Consider the following 13,791-nt stretch of genomic DNA (forward strand, 5'->3'; position numbering starts at 1 on the left):
AGGCCAGGGTGGGGGGTCTCTGTCCCCAGACCCTTGGTCTAGTTCGCTCTGTCTCCTGGTGTGGCACCCCTGAGTCTGGCCTCTGGCTGGTTGAACTGCCCCCGCACCAGCACTCCAGCACCCCCTCCCTTCCCACCCAGCCAAGGGCCGGGCCATCTTGTTGCCCATGGACCTGGACGCCCACATCAGCTCGATGCTCAGCAGTGGAGCCAGCTGTGCAGCTGCCGCCCAGCGGAACGCCTCCAGCTACAAGGCAACCACACGGGCCTTCCCCCGCGTCACCCCCACCGCCAACCAGTGGGACTACAAGAACATCATTGAGAAGCTGCAGGTGGGTGTGGGGCTGCCTGGCATCTGCCTTGGGAGCTGCTTGGTTGACTCAGCAGCTCTCCTACTTTGGAGGGGCAAGTTCTTGGGGAGTGTTTCTTCCTGTCCTGCCCACACTTCCAGGAAGGGGCTGGTTGGCTTCTCTACACTCTGGGGCTGCTAAGGGCCGGCCCAGCAGCAGGGGACTGGGGAGCCTCCTTCCAGAGGAAGCCTGGAGAACCCAGGGGCCTGCTAGTGGGGTTGGAGCTCATGAGGGGATTGGGACCATCCCTCACTCCTACAGCGCCCTCCTGTCTATGCAGCACATTTCTGTGCGCTATCTTGTTGGCCTGTAGAGGGGGTGTGGTGGATTATTTTCCCCACGTGGCAGGAGACCGAGGCTCAGAGAGGGTAAGGGGTTTGCCCAACGTCACACAGAGCTGGGAGAGAAGCCAGGCCTTGCAGCTCCCAGCCAGGACTCTGAGCAGACAGGCATCGCACTGTGTTCAGGGTGTCTCTGTGGGTGTGGGCCCCTCACACAGAGGCAGGGCAATCTATGGGGCTGTTTGGCGTTTGGGTCGGGGGAATGGCGGTCACACCCAGGTCATTTCTTGGGCCTGGCAATGACCCTGCCCTGCCCACCCCAGGACATCATCACAGCCCTGGAGGAGCGGCTGAAGCCCCTGGTACAGGCTGAGCTGTCCGTGCTGGTGGACGTCCTGCACTGGCCTGAGCTGCTCTTCCTGGAGGGCAGTGAGGCCTACCAGCGCTGCGAGAGTGGGGGCTTCCTGTCCAAGTGAGCAAGACACTCGGGCGTGGGGGCAGCAGGGGTGCAGCGGCAGGGGACAGGGAAGGGCCCGGTGGGGACTAGACAGGCTCACAGGGTCAGAGGGCCTGGGGGTGTTCCTGCCTGGGATGGGGTGGGGAAGTAGCTGGAGGCAGGCAGTGTGGGGCTGCCCTGAGCTGCCTCCTTGGCCGGCCCAGGCTGATCCAGCACACCAAGGACCTCATGGAGTCGGAGGAGAAGCTGTGCATCAAGGTGCTGCGGACCCTGCAGCAGATGCTGCTCAAGAAGACCAAGTACGGGGACCGGGTGAGTGCCCGGGTGGGGCAAGTGCTGGGTGTGCCAGTCAGGAGTGCCCAGAGGCTCAGGGTCAAGCCCGTCAGGCCAGTGGTCAGTGGTGGGCTGTACCCACAATGGGGCCTCACTCCCATCCTCCCCCAGGGCAACCAGCTGCGCAAGATGCTGCTGCAAAACTACCTCCAGAACCGGAAGTCCACCTCGCGGGGGGACCTTCCCGACCCCATGGGCACTGGTCAGTATCGCCTTCCTCTGCCCCCGGGCCCTCCCTTCCACTCTCCTGTCGCACCAGCTCTCCCTCAACCGAGTCCCCCCTCCAGGCCTGGACCCAGACTGGTCAGCAATCGCGGCCACCCAGTGCCGGCTGGACAAGGAGGGGGCCACCAAGTTGGTCTGCGACCTCATCACCAGCACCAAGAACGAGAAGATCTTCCAGGAGAGCATCGGCCTGGCCATCCGCCTGCTGGATGGTGGCAACACAGAGATCCAGGTGTGGGGGGCCTGGGGCCTGGACATGCCCTCCTTTGCCTCCCTCCCTTTTTGGAGGAGGTGGGCCTTGAGTTGGGCACTGAAGGCCGAGGAGGGTGTGAAGGAGGAGAGGCCTGGGCAGTGGCTGAGAGGTGAGAAGGGTGGGTGTGATGGGGGCAGGATGGTGAGGAGACGGGCTCAGGCCTGGCTGGGGCAGAGGGGTATGCGGGGGTGATGAAAGGACCATGTGACACAGGAGCAGACATGGGGCATGGAGCCGCCCACGGGTGGCCATGGATGCTAGCCGCCAGCACCCAGGCCTGCAGCCAGGCCCCAGCAGTGTGGTGTGCCTGCCCCACGCCCTGAGTAGGAGCAGGGCCCAGTGCTGAGGCTGCTCCCTGGCCACTGTCCACCTCCAGAAATCCTTCCACAACCTGATGATGAGTGACAAGAAGTCAGAGCGCTTCTTCAAGGTGCTGCACGACCGCATGAAGCGGGCCCAGCAGGAGACCAAGTCCACGGTGGCAGTCAACATGAATGACCTGGGCAGCCAGCCACATGAAGACCGCGAGCCAGTCGACCCCACCACCAAAGGTCAGGGGTCTGAGGCAGAGGCACGGCATGACGGGGCTCCCAGGATAAGATGTGCAGGGGGGTGGCCAAGGGGGTGGGCAGCTCCAGCCTCACCAGGTCTCGCCCACAGGCCGCTTGGCCTCCTTCTCGATACCTGGCTCCTCATCCCGCTACTCGCTGGGCCCCAGCCTGCGCCGGGGGCACGAGGTGAGCGAACGTGTGCAGAGCAACGAGATGGGCACATCCGTGCTCATCATGCAGCCCATCCTGCGCTTTCTGCAGCTGTTGTGCGAGAACCACAACCGGGACCTGCAGGTGAGCGCCTCGCCACACACCTGCCCCTTCCCCTGCCGGCCAGCCGGCATGCAGACCAGGCACTGTGGCCGGTGTCCCTCTATGGCATGTGTGCCCTTGCCTGGGCACTGCTGCTTTGTGGCCAGTGGTTCCCCTACTCCTGCAGCACACAAGATCATGCTCCCCAGGCCAGCCTCCCTCTCCGTGCTGCAGCTGTGCTGTGCCCAACCCTTCTGTGCCCCGCAGAACTTCCTGCGCTGTCAGAACAACAAAACCAACTACAACTTGGTGTGCGAGACGCTGCAGTTCCTGGACATCATGTGCGGCAGCACCACGGGTGGCCTGGGGCTGCTGGGGCTCTACATCAATGAGGACAATGTGGGCCTCGTCATCCAGACCTTGGAGACCCTCACTGAGTACTGCCAGGGCCCCTGCCATGAGAACCAGGTGAGCTGTCCTGGTGGCACAAGTGGCAGCCAGGGTGGCAGTGTGGACGTGCGGGTAGATGGAGCCAGCTGGGGCAGGGAGAGAGGCTGAGGTCTCTGGAGCTGCCACAATTCTGAGAGGGCCTGGGCCCTGTGTCCCCCACCGCCTCCTGCCAGACCTGCATTGTGACTCACGAGTCCAATGGCATAGACATCATCACCGCACTGATCCTCAATGACATCAGCCCCCTGTGCAAGTACCGCATGGATCTGGTGCTGCAGCTCAAGGTGGGGCCCAGTGGCAGGTGTGTGAGTGCTGGGTGTGCATGTGATGTGCATGCACGTATGTGTGACTTGTGTGTCAAGTGTGCATAGTGGTGTGTAAGGTGTGGGTGTTAGCATTGTGTGTGTGATGGGGCATCATCTGGATGCACAAGTGTGTGGTGTGTGCAGGGTGTGTGTGTAATATACACATGTTTATATGTACATGAGTGCACGTGTGAGCAAGCATGCTGGAACATACACTCACTCTGGATGCAAATATGTTCTGGTTTAGCTGAGGACTTGCTATGTGTGTGTCTGCTGTCTGGGTAGCTGAGTGTTTGCCACAGTGGGGGTGAAGGCAAGCCTATGGGTGGGCTGGCTGTGCAGGATGCTTCTCATTAAGCCGGGGGAGGGAGGATGGGAAGGTCATGGCACCTGACCTTTTGTGAGATGGGAGAGCTGTTATGGAGAGAAATGAGGGAGAAGTTGTCAGGGGCATGGTGTCCTAAGACTGTGGCCTGCCTTCCTCCGCCCCTCCACCCAGGACAATGCCTCCAAGCTGCTCCTGGCTCTGATGGAGAGCCGGCATGACAGTGAAAATGCTGAGCGCATCCTCATCAGCCTGCGACCCCAGGAGCTGGTGAGGCTGGGCAGGTGGGCAGGCGGGCAGGTGGGCAGGTGGGCGGGACCAGGTGGAGTGTGTTGGGATGGGGATGAGGGCCCGGCTGGCCCTACCGCCCTAGGAAGAGAGCATTGGAACAGGCACTGCCCCTCCAGGTGGACGTCATCAAGAAGGCCTACCTGCAGGAGGAAGAGCGTGAGAACTCGGAGGTGAGCCCACGTGAAGTGGGCCATAACATCTACATCCTGGCGCTGCAGGTACCAGTTCCACCCATGGCCCTCTGGGTGCCTGACGGCCATCACCCCCTGGCCACCATGCCCCACCCCAGCTGCCATCACCCCCCAGTCGCCATCGTCGCCCCCCAGCCACCATGTCCCCCAGCCACCATGCCCTGGTGACTGTGCTGCCTTTTCCCTCAGCTCTCCAGGCACAATAAACAGCTGCAGCACCTGCTGAAGCCGGTGAAGCGCATTCAAGAGGAGGAGGCTGAGGGTATCTCTTCCATGGTGGGTGCTGGCCCCGAGATTGGGGTGGGGGCGGGGCCTGGAGCCCAGGGAGGACCCTCGACCCAAGGGCGTGGCTTGGAACAGAGTGAGGCCCTAGAATATGAGCCAGGCTAGAATTTGGGGGTACAGCTCAGGGGGCTGATTGGGACTGGCAGCCAGGGGTGAAACCCAGACAGAAATGGAAGCAAGGCTCAGGTGGGTCTGGGGTGGGTCCGGAAGCTTCAAGCAGGACCTGGGCTACACTTGGGCAGGACTGAGGAGGCCCCCGCTATCCTCTGGGATTCTCTGGTCATGGCTCCCACTCCTCTCCCTTTGGCACCGGATTCTCAAGGCTCAGTGGTAGTCAGGCTGGGCTTGGCCTGGTCTGGCTTAGCAGGGACACTCGCTGAAGTGTAGTTCAGAGCTAGGCGAAGGCCTGGGAGGGTGGGGGCTGAGTGCTAGGCCTGGATGTGGAGGCTGGGGCCTGACCTCCGCGCCCTCCCCACCTCCAGCTCAGCCTCAACAACAAGCAGCTGTCACAGATGCTCAAGTCCTCAGTGCCAGCACAGGAGGAGGAGGAAGACCCCCTGGCCTACTACGAGAACCACACGTCCCAGATCGAGGTGGGCCTGTGGGCAGCAGGGGCGGGCGCGGGGGCCTGCACCGGGTGTGACCATGTGCTGTGTGTGCTCAGATTGTGCGGCAGGACCGCAGCATGGAGCAGATCGTGTTCCCAGTGCCTGGCATCTGCCAGTTCCTGACGGAGGAAACCAAGCACCGACTCTTCACCACTACCGAGCAGGACGAGCAGGGCAGCAAAGTGAGCGACTTCTTCGACCAGTCTTCCTTCCTGCACAACGAGATGGAGTGGCAGCGCAAGCTCCGCAGTGAGGACCCGAGGGCGGGAGGGTGGGGCGGTCTGGAGCTGCTCATTGATGCCCTGTTATAACGGCCTCCCTTGCCTGCCTGTGGGTGCCCTGCGCCCACTCCCGCCTCACCCCAAGGAAGGGCTCTTCCATGCGTGGCTTCCTCCTGAGTGGGGCCCCGCATGCAAGCGGCAGGGAGTGCTCACCAGGGCCCTCCAGCAGCTCACCATTGCCCTCCTCTTCAGGCATGCCGCTGATCTACTGGTTCTCCCGCCGCATGACCCTGTGGGGCAGCATCTCCTTCAACCTGGCCGTGTTTATCAACATCATCATTGCCTTCTTCTATCCTTACATGGAGGGCGCGTCCACAGGTGAGAACACAGGGCTGGCCGGCAGGTTCCTCAGGCCCTGCCATGCCTCCTCCCTGGGTTGGGGCAGAGTCTTGAGGCCAGCTGGCCTCTGAGGGGACCAGATGCAGAGTGTGCAAAAGCACCCCCTGTGCCATCCTGCGGGCTCTCGCCCCATCATGGAGACACAGGTGCGGTCCAAGGGGATGGTCAGGGTATTTGACTTCATGGGAGATGGTGCATGCAGGCACGTGCACATGCACAGATGTGTCAGCCAGAAACAAGACCTGGTAGCCGCAGCTGGACAGGGCCTCCCGCTTAGGCCTGAGAGGCAGGTGTAATGAAGGAGGCTAAAACCAGGCACCAGGAACTTAACCGGGAAGGCTGCCAGGAGAAGGTGGCTTTTCGACACCTGTTGGACCTGCTCTGGGGCCGTGGTGGGCTTGAGGGAGCCCTGCTCACCCTACCCCTGGCCCCCAGGCGTGCTGGACTCCCCTCTCATCTCACTGCTCTTCTGGATCCTCATCTGCTTCTCCATCGCGGCCCTGTTCACCAAGCGCTACAGCATCCGCCCCCTCATCGTGGCGCTCATCCTGCGCTCCATCTACTATCTGGGCATCGGGCCCACGCTCAACATCCTGGGTGCCCTCAATGTGAGTGCCAGAGGGAGCCCCCATTCCCAAACAAGCTCATGCTCACTGTGCATTCAGACGGCAAGCTGGCCTGCTGCTTCCAGGAGCCACTGCTCTGTCCCATCCCCTCCTCTCTGTTGGGCTCCCAAGTTCCTTATAGACTGGTGGCAGGGACTGTTCTGTACCTTCTTCCTTTCCCTCAACACCTGAGGGCAGCTGGCACTCAGAGACAGAAATTCAAGAGTCCCTTTGGAGCAACAGGGTCAGGGTGGCTGTGCACACTGTGCTGGCTGTGCACTGCCCAGAGGCACTGCTACGTGGCAGACGTGAAGATTCATATATAATGACAATCTCCTGACAGATGGAAATAAAGTGCTCTGAGCAAGGAATACCTTTCCCTGATAGACCCAGTCAGTGGTCTTCTCTGTCCCCATCCTCCTTTGCCTGTACCTCACTGTCTTCCTGGAACTGAGGACCCAAGGGGCTGCCTCTGTATTCTGAGTCCCAGGCGCCTAGATGCACTTCTGGAAGCAATTTCATTAATGCCGTGCCTCCCAGGCTCTGAGCTGGGCACTGGGGGGCATGTGTGCAGATTCAGGGTAGGTGGTAGGGCACTGACCCTCATGCCTTGCACTCACCCCCAGCTGACCAACAAGATCGTGTTTGTGGTGAGCTTCGTGGGCAACCGTGGCACCTTCATCCGGGGCTATAAGGCCATGGTCATGGACATGGAATTCCTCTACCATGTGGGCTACATCCTGACCAGTGTCCTGGGCCTCTTTGCTCATGAGCTGTTCTACAGCATCCTGGTGAGGACTTCTGGGCGGGCTGGGGCTGGATGGGGGCATGGGGTGGTTGGGGCTTCCCATGAGTTGTTGGCAGTTCCCCGACACCAGTCTCTCTGTCCAGTCCTTTTGCTGCTGGACTGGGAGCAGTGAAATTTCAGAGTCTTCCTCTGCCTGACCCAAGCCTGGCCCTCAAGGCCCTGATGGCCACTCCTGGTGGCCATCTGACCCCTTTCTCCTGTACAGTGTTGGTTCAAGCCTGGACTGGAGCTGGACCAGGGGTTTGCATCTCAGCTGGGCTACTACTAGCTGTGTAACTGGGCAAGTTTCTTAACTACCCCATGCCTCAGTTTCCTCACCTGTAAAATGGGGATAACAGCCTCTGCCTTCTAAAATAATTGTGAGATGAAATGAGCTAATGCATGGAAAGCACCTACACTGTTTCCTGGCATGTAGCAAGTGCATTGTAAGAGTTGGCTGGTATTCAGCCACCCGTTTCACCCCTCATGCCTTCCCCTGGGCCACTCCCTTTCTGTGACCTTAGAATTCCAGGTTCCTCGAGAAGCTCCCCTGACAGGCCCACCCAGCTTGGTTACGACTAAGTGCAGACCTCCCTGGAGGAGCCTTGGGAAACTGTCTGGAGCCCAGGCAGCCCTCAGGGTTCCAGTGGCATCCCCAGCGAGATTGGCCGGCCCAGCCCCTCAAGGCACCATCCCTATCTCAACCCCATCCTGCAGCTCTTTGACCTCATCTACCGTGAGGAGACGCTGTTCAATGTCATCAAGAGCGTGACCCGCAATGGCCGCTCCATCCTGCTGACAGCCCTGCTGGCCCTCATCCTGGTCTACCTCTTCTCCATCGTTGGCTTCCTCTTCCTCAAGGATGACTTCATTCTCGAGGTCGACCGGCTGCCCAACAACCACTCCACAGGTCTTGGAGGCTTCCTCTCCTGGGCAGGTTGTGGGGAATGAGGTTGGGTCTCACTCACAAATGTCTGGCGTCAGGACCAGGACCTGCAGCGCTTACCTCACCAGGCTCCTGTCTGCTTCTCCTCTTGGCTTCTGGGGATGTCTAGCTAACAGCAGTCTGCCTCGCTCTTTTCTGGAACACACTGAATGGGTGGGAGAGCCTTGGGTCTCTGGCCCCTAAGGAACCCCTTGCTTGAGGGCTGGAGTCCCTTGAACTGTCATTCATGTTAAACCTAGTATTTGCAGAAACTGCCCGTGTGCCAGGCCTAGAGGTACAGAGACCTCTCCCTGCCCTTAGTGTGCAACCCAGTATGGGGGAGAGACGTGATGACCCTTCACTGTGGCCAGACAGTGGAGGGCTGGCAGGATCAGGGAAGGTTTCCTGGAGGATGTGACACTGGGGACAGAGCCAGGGGATAAGGCCAGGCACTGGACCTCCTGGTGATCTCATCCATGTCCCCTCCAGCCAGCCCCCTGGGGATGCCACATGGAGCTGCTGCATTTGTGGACACCTGCAGTGGGGACAAGATGGACTGTGTCTCAGGGGTCTCGGTGCCTGAGGTCCTGGAAGGTGAGGGTGGTGTGTGTGCAGGAGTCTGGGTGGGGTAGGGGGAGCAGGCAGCCCGGGCCTCAACATACTCTCCGCTTGCAGAGGATGGGGAGCTGGACAGCACAGAGCGGGCCTGTGACACTCTGTTGATGTGCATCGTCACTGTCATGAACCATGGGCTACGCAACGGTGGTGGCGTGGGCGACATTCTTCGCAAGCCCTCCAAAGATGTGAGCACTCCTGCCCACTCCCAACCCTGTGGGGCCCAAGCCACTGTCCAGATCAGCAACTGTGGAGAGTCCTGTCCTTGGCCTCGCATTAGATATTCAGGGTTGAACCCCCTCCCCCGAACTTGTATCCACTTTTCCCTGCTTTCCACACCTGGCCAATTCCATGACATTACTGCTCAGCTGCCCCCTCACCTTCCCATTCCATAAGGAAAGACTTTGAGAACCAAACTTTGCCCCAGGGCTAGGGATGGTGACCACTGGCCTTCCTAGCCCACAGCAGGCAGGCAGAGGGCGGAGCTGAGTCAGCTTTATCAGGAGGCCTCATGATTTGGCTTGGGCAGCCACGTTCCCGAATGTCAGGCCTTCCCTGTTGCTTGGGAGTGAGAGGCCGCCTCCCTGGCCAGAAAGAGGGTTTCTGGGATGTGTGAGGCCAGGCGTCCTGAGGGTGGGCAGAGGTGTTCAGAGCTGCCTCTTTCCCTAACCAATGTTAGGGGCAGAGACATGCCGAGACTCGTAGCCCTACGTCCCCGCCAGACTCCTGCAGGCTTCACCGCGGCGTCCTGAGTCCATGCTTTCCTAACCCAAACTCAGGGCTTCTGCTTGCAATTCTTGCTCTGTGGAGCCAGGTTGGGTCCGCTCTGCCATCTGATGGCCCCCAAGCCAGAGGCCCTCATTTCCTTCTGCTGGGGGCTGGGTCCCCAATATCACAGCCCTGGCCCCAACCTGAGTCCCGTCTTGCCCGGGTGAATGTGGGGACCACCGGGCCCAGCCTCCCTGCCTCACCCCCTGCAGGAGTCTCTCTTCCCAGCCCGAGTGGTCTATGACCTCCTGTTCTTCTTCATCGTCATCATCATCGTGCTGAACCTCATCTTTGGGGTAATCATCGACACCTTCGCTGACCTGCGTAGTGAGAAGCAGAAGAAGGAGGAGATTCTTAAGACGACATGCTTCATCTGCGGTGAGGGTTGCTTCCTGCTCTGTGGAGGCTGCAGCGGGGCTGGAACATCATCTGATGCCAGCGGCAGTGGCGGTTTGGCCCTTCGTGCCCTGGGGAACCCTGGCCTGGGGCTGATGATTTGATGCATTTGCTCATCCCAGAACTGGGGAGAACATGACCCTGCCTGAACTTGGAGTCAGAAGGGAGCGAGACACGAGCCTAGTCAGTGCCTGGAGCTTCTGGTCTCAGTCTAGTGCTTTTCCCACCCCTGAAATGAAGTGCTAGTCCCCTCACCAGCCACCTCGGGCTCAGGCAGGTGTCACCTGTATGGCCTGTAGGACCTCGCTCATTCAGCCATTCGTGCTTCCCCTGAGTTCGGGGAATTCTGGCGTTTACTCCTAGAGTCCTCGGTTGCCGCTGGGGGAGGGCTGCAGCTGCGGCAGGGCAGGATCTCCACTAAGTGGCTGCTGCTTTAAATAGAAGTGACCCAAATAGCCCAGAGCGAGCTGTTGGAAGCGCTCATCCCGAGAACAAATGCCTCCACCCCCCGGAAGCTGGGTCCCCTCCAGCAGGTGACCCTGCAGTGGCTCTTGAAGGCTGATGGTTTCATTCCCGCCCTCTGCACCCTCAGGTCTGGAGAGGGACAAGTTTGATAACAAGACAGTGTCATTTGAGGAACACATCAAGCTGGAGCACAACATGTGGAACTACTTGTACTTCATTGTGCTGGTCCGCGTGAAGAACAAGACCGACTACACGGGCCCTGAGAGCTACGTGGCCCAGATGATCAAGGTGTGAGCAGGGGCTGTGCCGGGCCTGTGGACCCAAACCAGCCATTCTAGAGTCAACATCACTGTGCACCAGAGGCCTCATGGTTTTAGCTTCTGAGTACCCTGGGCTCTGGAGAGGAGTGGCCCTGTCTGTCTGTTGGCCCTGGGAGGCCAGGCGGAGGGGCTTGGACAGCTGCAGACACTTGTTGAAAGGTCAGCAGGGCGAGGAGCAGCAGCTGGAAGCAGCTCTGGGCTGCACGGAAACCCCCTGCTGCGGAGGGGCCTCCTCACACTTCTGGGTGTCAGGAAAAATCCCACAGCAAACCCATCAGCCCTGAAGAACACATGTGGCATCCCTGGGCCTGCTGTGCAGTGACGCTGAGGAGGCTGGAGTTGGGGAGACCCTGCCTGTGGCCAGTGATCTGTGGGCCGCTCTCAGGGAGTGTTTTTTAGCTCAGTGGGAAGGCAGGCTGCTTCCTAAAAAGTCTGAATTAGATGGTCCTGGGCTGAAGGGGAGCCTGGAAAAACCTTTAAAATCACTTAGAGAAATCAAATGTCATCTGTCCAATTTCTGTAATAATGGAGTGAAGGCAATGAATCATAAAGAAGGAATTCTTTATCGTTTAGTCTGTATTTCAAACTGATCTCTGTGTACAGGTTTATCTGTTGGTCTGAGAATTCACAGCTTACTACAGGGAAGCTGAGAATTGCTTGGTGCCCCCTCCCTCCCCACTCCTCTGTCCTGGGAAACGTGGCTTTGCCTCCCAGACACGTGTCAGATGCCAGCTCTCCTCAGCAGAGCCTCCCGATCCCTCAATTTGCCATCTGTCTGACTCGCATCTTCCCGGGGCTTGGGGTGTGCTTGTCAGGCAGGCGGGCGGGAGGAAGGAAGGAAGGAAGGAGATCCAGGGTCTGTCTGGGTGCAGAGGCCTTCCTCCACCTCTCAGGGGGTGTTATGAGTAAACAGATGGTGCTGATACCAGCAAAGGACTCAAACTCAGCTGCCGACGCTGCCTAACGGAAGTCGGCCTGTCTCGGTGGCAGAGGGTTGACAGAGGTTGACTGCCAGCTCACTCTGGCCCCAGGGAGGACCAGGTCAATTCAGATTTTCCCATGACACATCCCTGACGAGTAATTTTGTCAAGGGTGTGGCAGAAGCCTCCCCCCACATTACTGTTTTTCCAAATGAGGCCTTTCTAGGCCAGGCCCACGCCTGCTTACCCCACTGGTGATGTTTTTCAGAACAAGAACCTGGACTGGTTCCCCCGGATGCGGGCCATGTCCCTTGTCAGCAACGAGGGCGAGGGGGAGCAGAACGAGATTCGGATTCTCCAGGACAAGCTCAACTCCACCATGAAGCTGGTGTCCCACCTCACTGCCCAGCTCAACGAGCTCAAGGAGCAGGTGTGCACCCCGCCTGATCCCAGGCCCACCCTGGGCTCTATCCCTGGGCAGTCCCTGCCTGCCTTCATCCTTCCTGCCCCACCCTCTTCCCCACTGGCCTCTGGCCCTGGGCCTGGATGAGAAGGCAGGTTCCAAACCCACTCTCCCCTACATGGCAAGTCAGACTGGGGTTGACAACCTCTGCCTTCGGCCACTAAAGACAAGGCCAAGTGGAAACTTAGTACAGGGTGGTGGGGCCCTCTGTCTCTCATCCCCTTCCTCTTACAGCTGCCAGGTAGGTCCTTTGAGGGTATCCCTGTCACTGGAGATGGGGAGTTTAAGGCCCTCTTGCCTAGACATCCTCCTCTGCATCTGGCAGTGCCTGCATGAAGATGAGGCAGCCTGTTAGTGGGCTGGTTTCCCAGCTGCATCAAATCCAGGGTTTGTGACACGCTAATTGAGAACAAGGGTTTGGTGCTGACATCGACATCCTTAAAGCACCCCGAGGGGCCCTGGCCCACCGCCAGTGCTGAATAGCAGCTGGGCCCACAGGGGAAGACGGGTGCCAAGCCCTTCCACAGCACCCATGAAGGTGCCAGGCGGCCTGACGAGGCCTGTTGGCATCTGCTTAACTCTAGATGACGGAGCAGCGGAAACGCAGGCAACGCCTAGGCTTTGTGGATGTCCAGAACTGCATGAGCCGCTGAGGAGAGCCACTGAGGGCCCCAACAGGGGATGCTCATCACTGGAGACTGCGACTGGGAAGAACACTGCCCCCTCCCTCGGGTTGGGTGGCCCAGCCAGCTGGCCAGCCTCCACTCCCACTCTGCCAGACACCCCGACACCCACCCAGACTTTGAAGAGCATGGAGGGGGAGCCTCAGAGCTGACAGTCCTGCTTAGAGCCCTTAAAAAAAAAGACTTGAAAGTTCACTGGGACTCAGTTTACCTTAATGCCTTAGCAGAAGATAAATCCTACCTAGAGACCTTTGTTCCTTAAAGCAATAACTGACAACTCTTTGTAGTCCTCTTGTGGGTAGTTAAGAGTGGGGTCACCCCTTTATCTCCAAGCACTACATTTTGGCTGCTGCCGGCCTCTGGGGGAGGTGGCAGTAATGCTGTTACTAGTGATTTTAGGGCTTTGTTATTTAACTTATTCCAAGGGTGCTGTGCTCAGCCCTGCCCATGGCTGTGCAGCTCCCTCTGTGCCTCAGATCTGCTGTAGCCAGTGCAGACCTCACTGTCGTGTCCATGCCACCCCCGGCATAGCTCCAGGTGGCCTGATGACTCCATGATGGACGATCTTGCTCCCGGGACCTGCCTCTTCCCAGGCTTCCTGGGGAAGAGTTGTACACCCAGGAAACAAGGGCTGAGCTGCGTTCGCGTGGCTGTTTCATGACCGCTTGTTTTTCTCCTTTTGGTGTAATGTTTTACAAATCCTTTGGCCTGAGAACTAATATGTTAATTGCCTTAAATAAATTAATAGAAATCTAGTCCGTTAAAAAGGGATGTGTTTCCTGCACTCCCCCAGTGGCTGTGGGGATTAACGGGACACACTGGCAGAAGACAGGAACAAGAGCCCCTCCCTGTTGGCCTTGCCTCTCCTCAGGCTCTCAGGAGATGCGCTGAGTGACATCCTGTCTCAGGGGTCCTCCCCTGAGATTTCCCTACCCAGAACTGCATTTCGGCATAACTGGTTTCTATGGCAGTCCTGTCCATTTTATTTTATGCATTTCAGAACATCCTGAGGAGTCTAGACACAGACGAGGTTAAGAACCCACTTCCACTTTGTACCCACCAGGGGCG

The 13,791-nt window shown here is 59.0% G+C and overlaps 1 protein-coding gene across 2 annotated transcripts in view; it reads left to right on the forward strand.

Annotated features, from left to right (window-relative positions):
• ITPR3 (inositol 1,4,5-trisphosphate receptor type 3) overlaps window positions 1-13,481 on the forward strand; it is a 74,785-nt gene extending 61,304 nt beyond the window's left edge. For both annotated transcript variants that reach the window (XM_032140331.2, XM_058432311.1), the window contains exons 35-58: window positions 141-331; window positions 954-1,102; window positions 1,291-1,399; window positions 1,532-1,622; window positions 1,708-1,877; window positions 2,275-2,449; window positions 2,559-2,743; window positions 2,969-3,169; window positions 3,325-3,435; window positions 3,956-4,051; window positions 4,189-4,290; window positions 4,453-4,539; window positions 5,031-5,141; window positions 5,213-5,405; window positions 5,630-5,755; window positions 6,212-6,384; window positions 7,008-7,172; window positions 7,886-8,078; window positions 8,583-8,687; window positions 8,769-8,896; window positions 9,689-9,854; window positions 10,465-10,625; window positions 11,846-12,007; window positions 12,625-13,481. In XM_032140331.2, coding sequence (XP_031996222.1) covers window positions 141-331; window positions 954-1,102; window positions 1,291-1,399; window positions 1,532-1,622; window positions 1,708-1,877; window positions 2,275-2,449; window positions 2,559-2,743; window positions 2,969-3,169; window positions 3,325-3,435; window positions 3,956-4,051; window positions 4,189-4,290; window positions 4,453-4,539; window positions 5,031-5,141; window positions 5,213-5,405; window positions 5,630-5,755; window positions 6,212-6,384; window positions 7,008-7,172; window positions 7,886-8,078; window positions 8,583-8,687; window positions 8,769-8,896; window positions 9,689-9,854; window positions 10,465-10,625; window positions 11,846-12,007; window positions 12,625-12,693 — 3,419 coding nt within the window. In that variant the 3' untranslated portion in view covers window positions 12,694-13,481. The remainder of the gene's footprint in view (window positions 1-140; window positions 332-953; window positions 1,103-1,290; window positions 1,400-1,531; window positions 1,623-1,707; window positions 1,878-2,274; window positions 2,450-2,558; window positions 2,744-2,968; window positions 3,170-3,324; window positions 3,436-3,955; window positions 4,052-4,188; window positions 4,291-4,452; window positions 4,540-5,030; window positions 5,142-5,212; window positions 5,406-5,629; window positions 5,756-6,211; window positions 6,385-7,007; window positions 7,173-7,885; window positions 8,079-8,582; window positions 8,688-8,768; window positions 8,897-9,688; window positions 9,855-10,464; window positions 10,626-11,845; window positions 12,008-12,624) is intronic.
• The last annotated feature ends 310 nt before the right edge of the window (window positions 13,482-13,791 follow it).

Source organism: Hylobates moloch, unplaced genomic scaffold (assembly GCF_009828535.3).
Source record: "Hylobates moloch isolate HMO894 unplaced genomic scaffold, HMol_V3 SCAFFOLD_20, whole genome shotgun sequence".
NCBI classification, from domain to species: Eukaryota; Metazoa; Chordata; class Mammalia; order Primates; family Hylobatidae; genus Hylobates; species Hylobates moloch.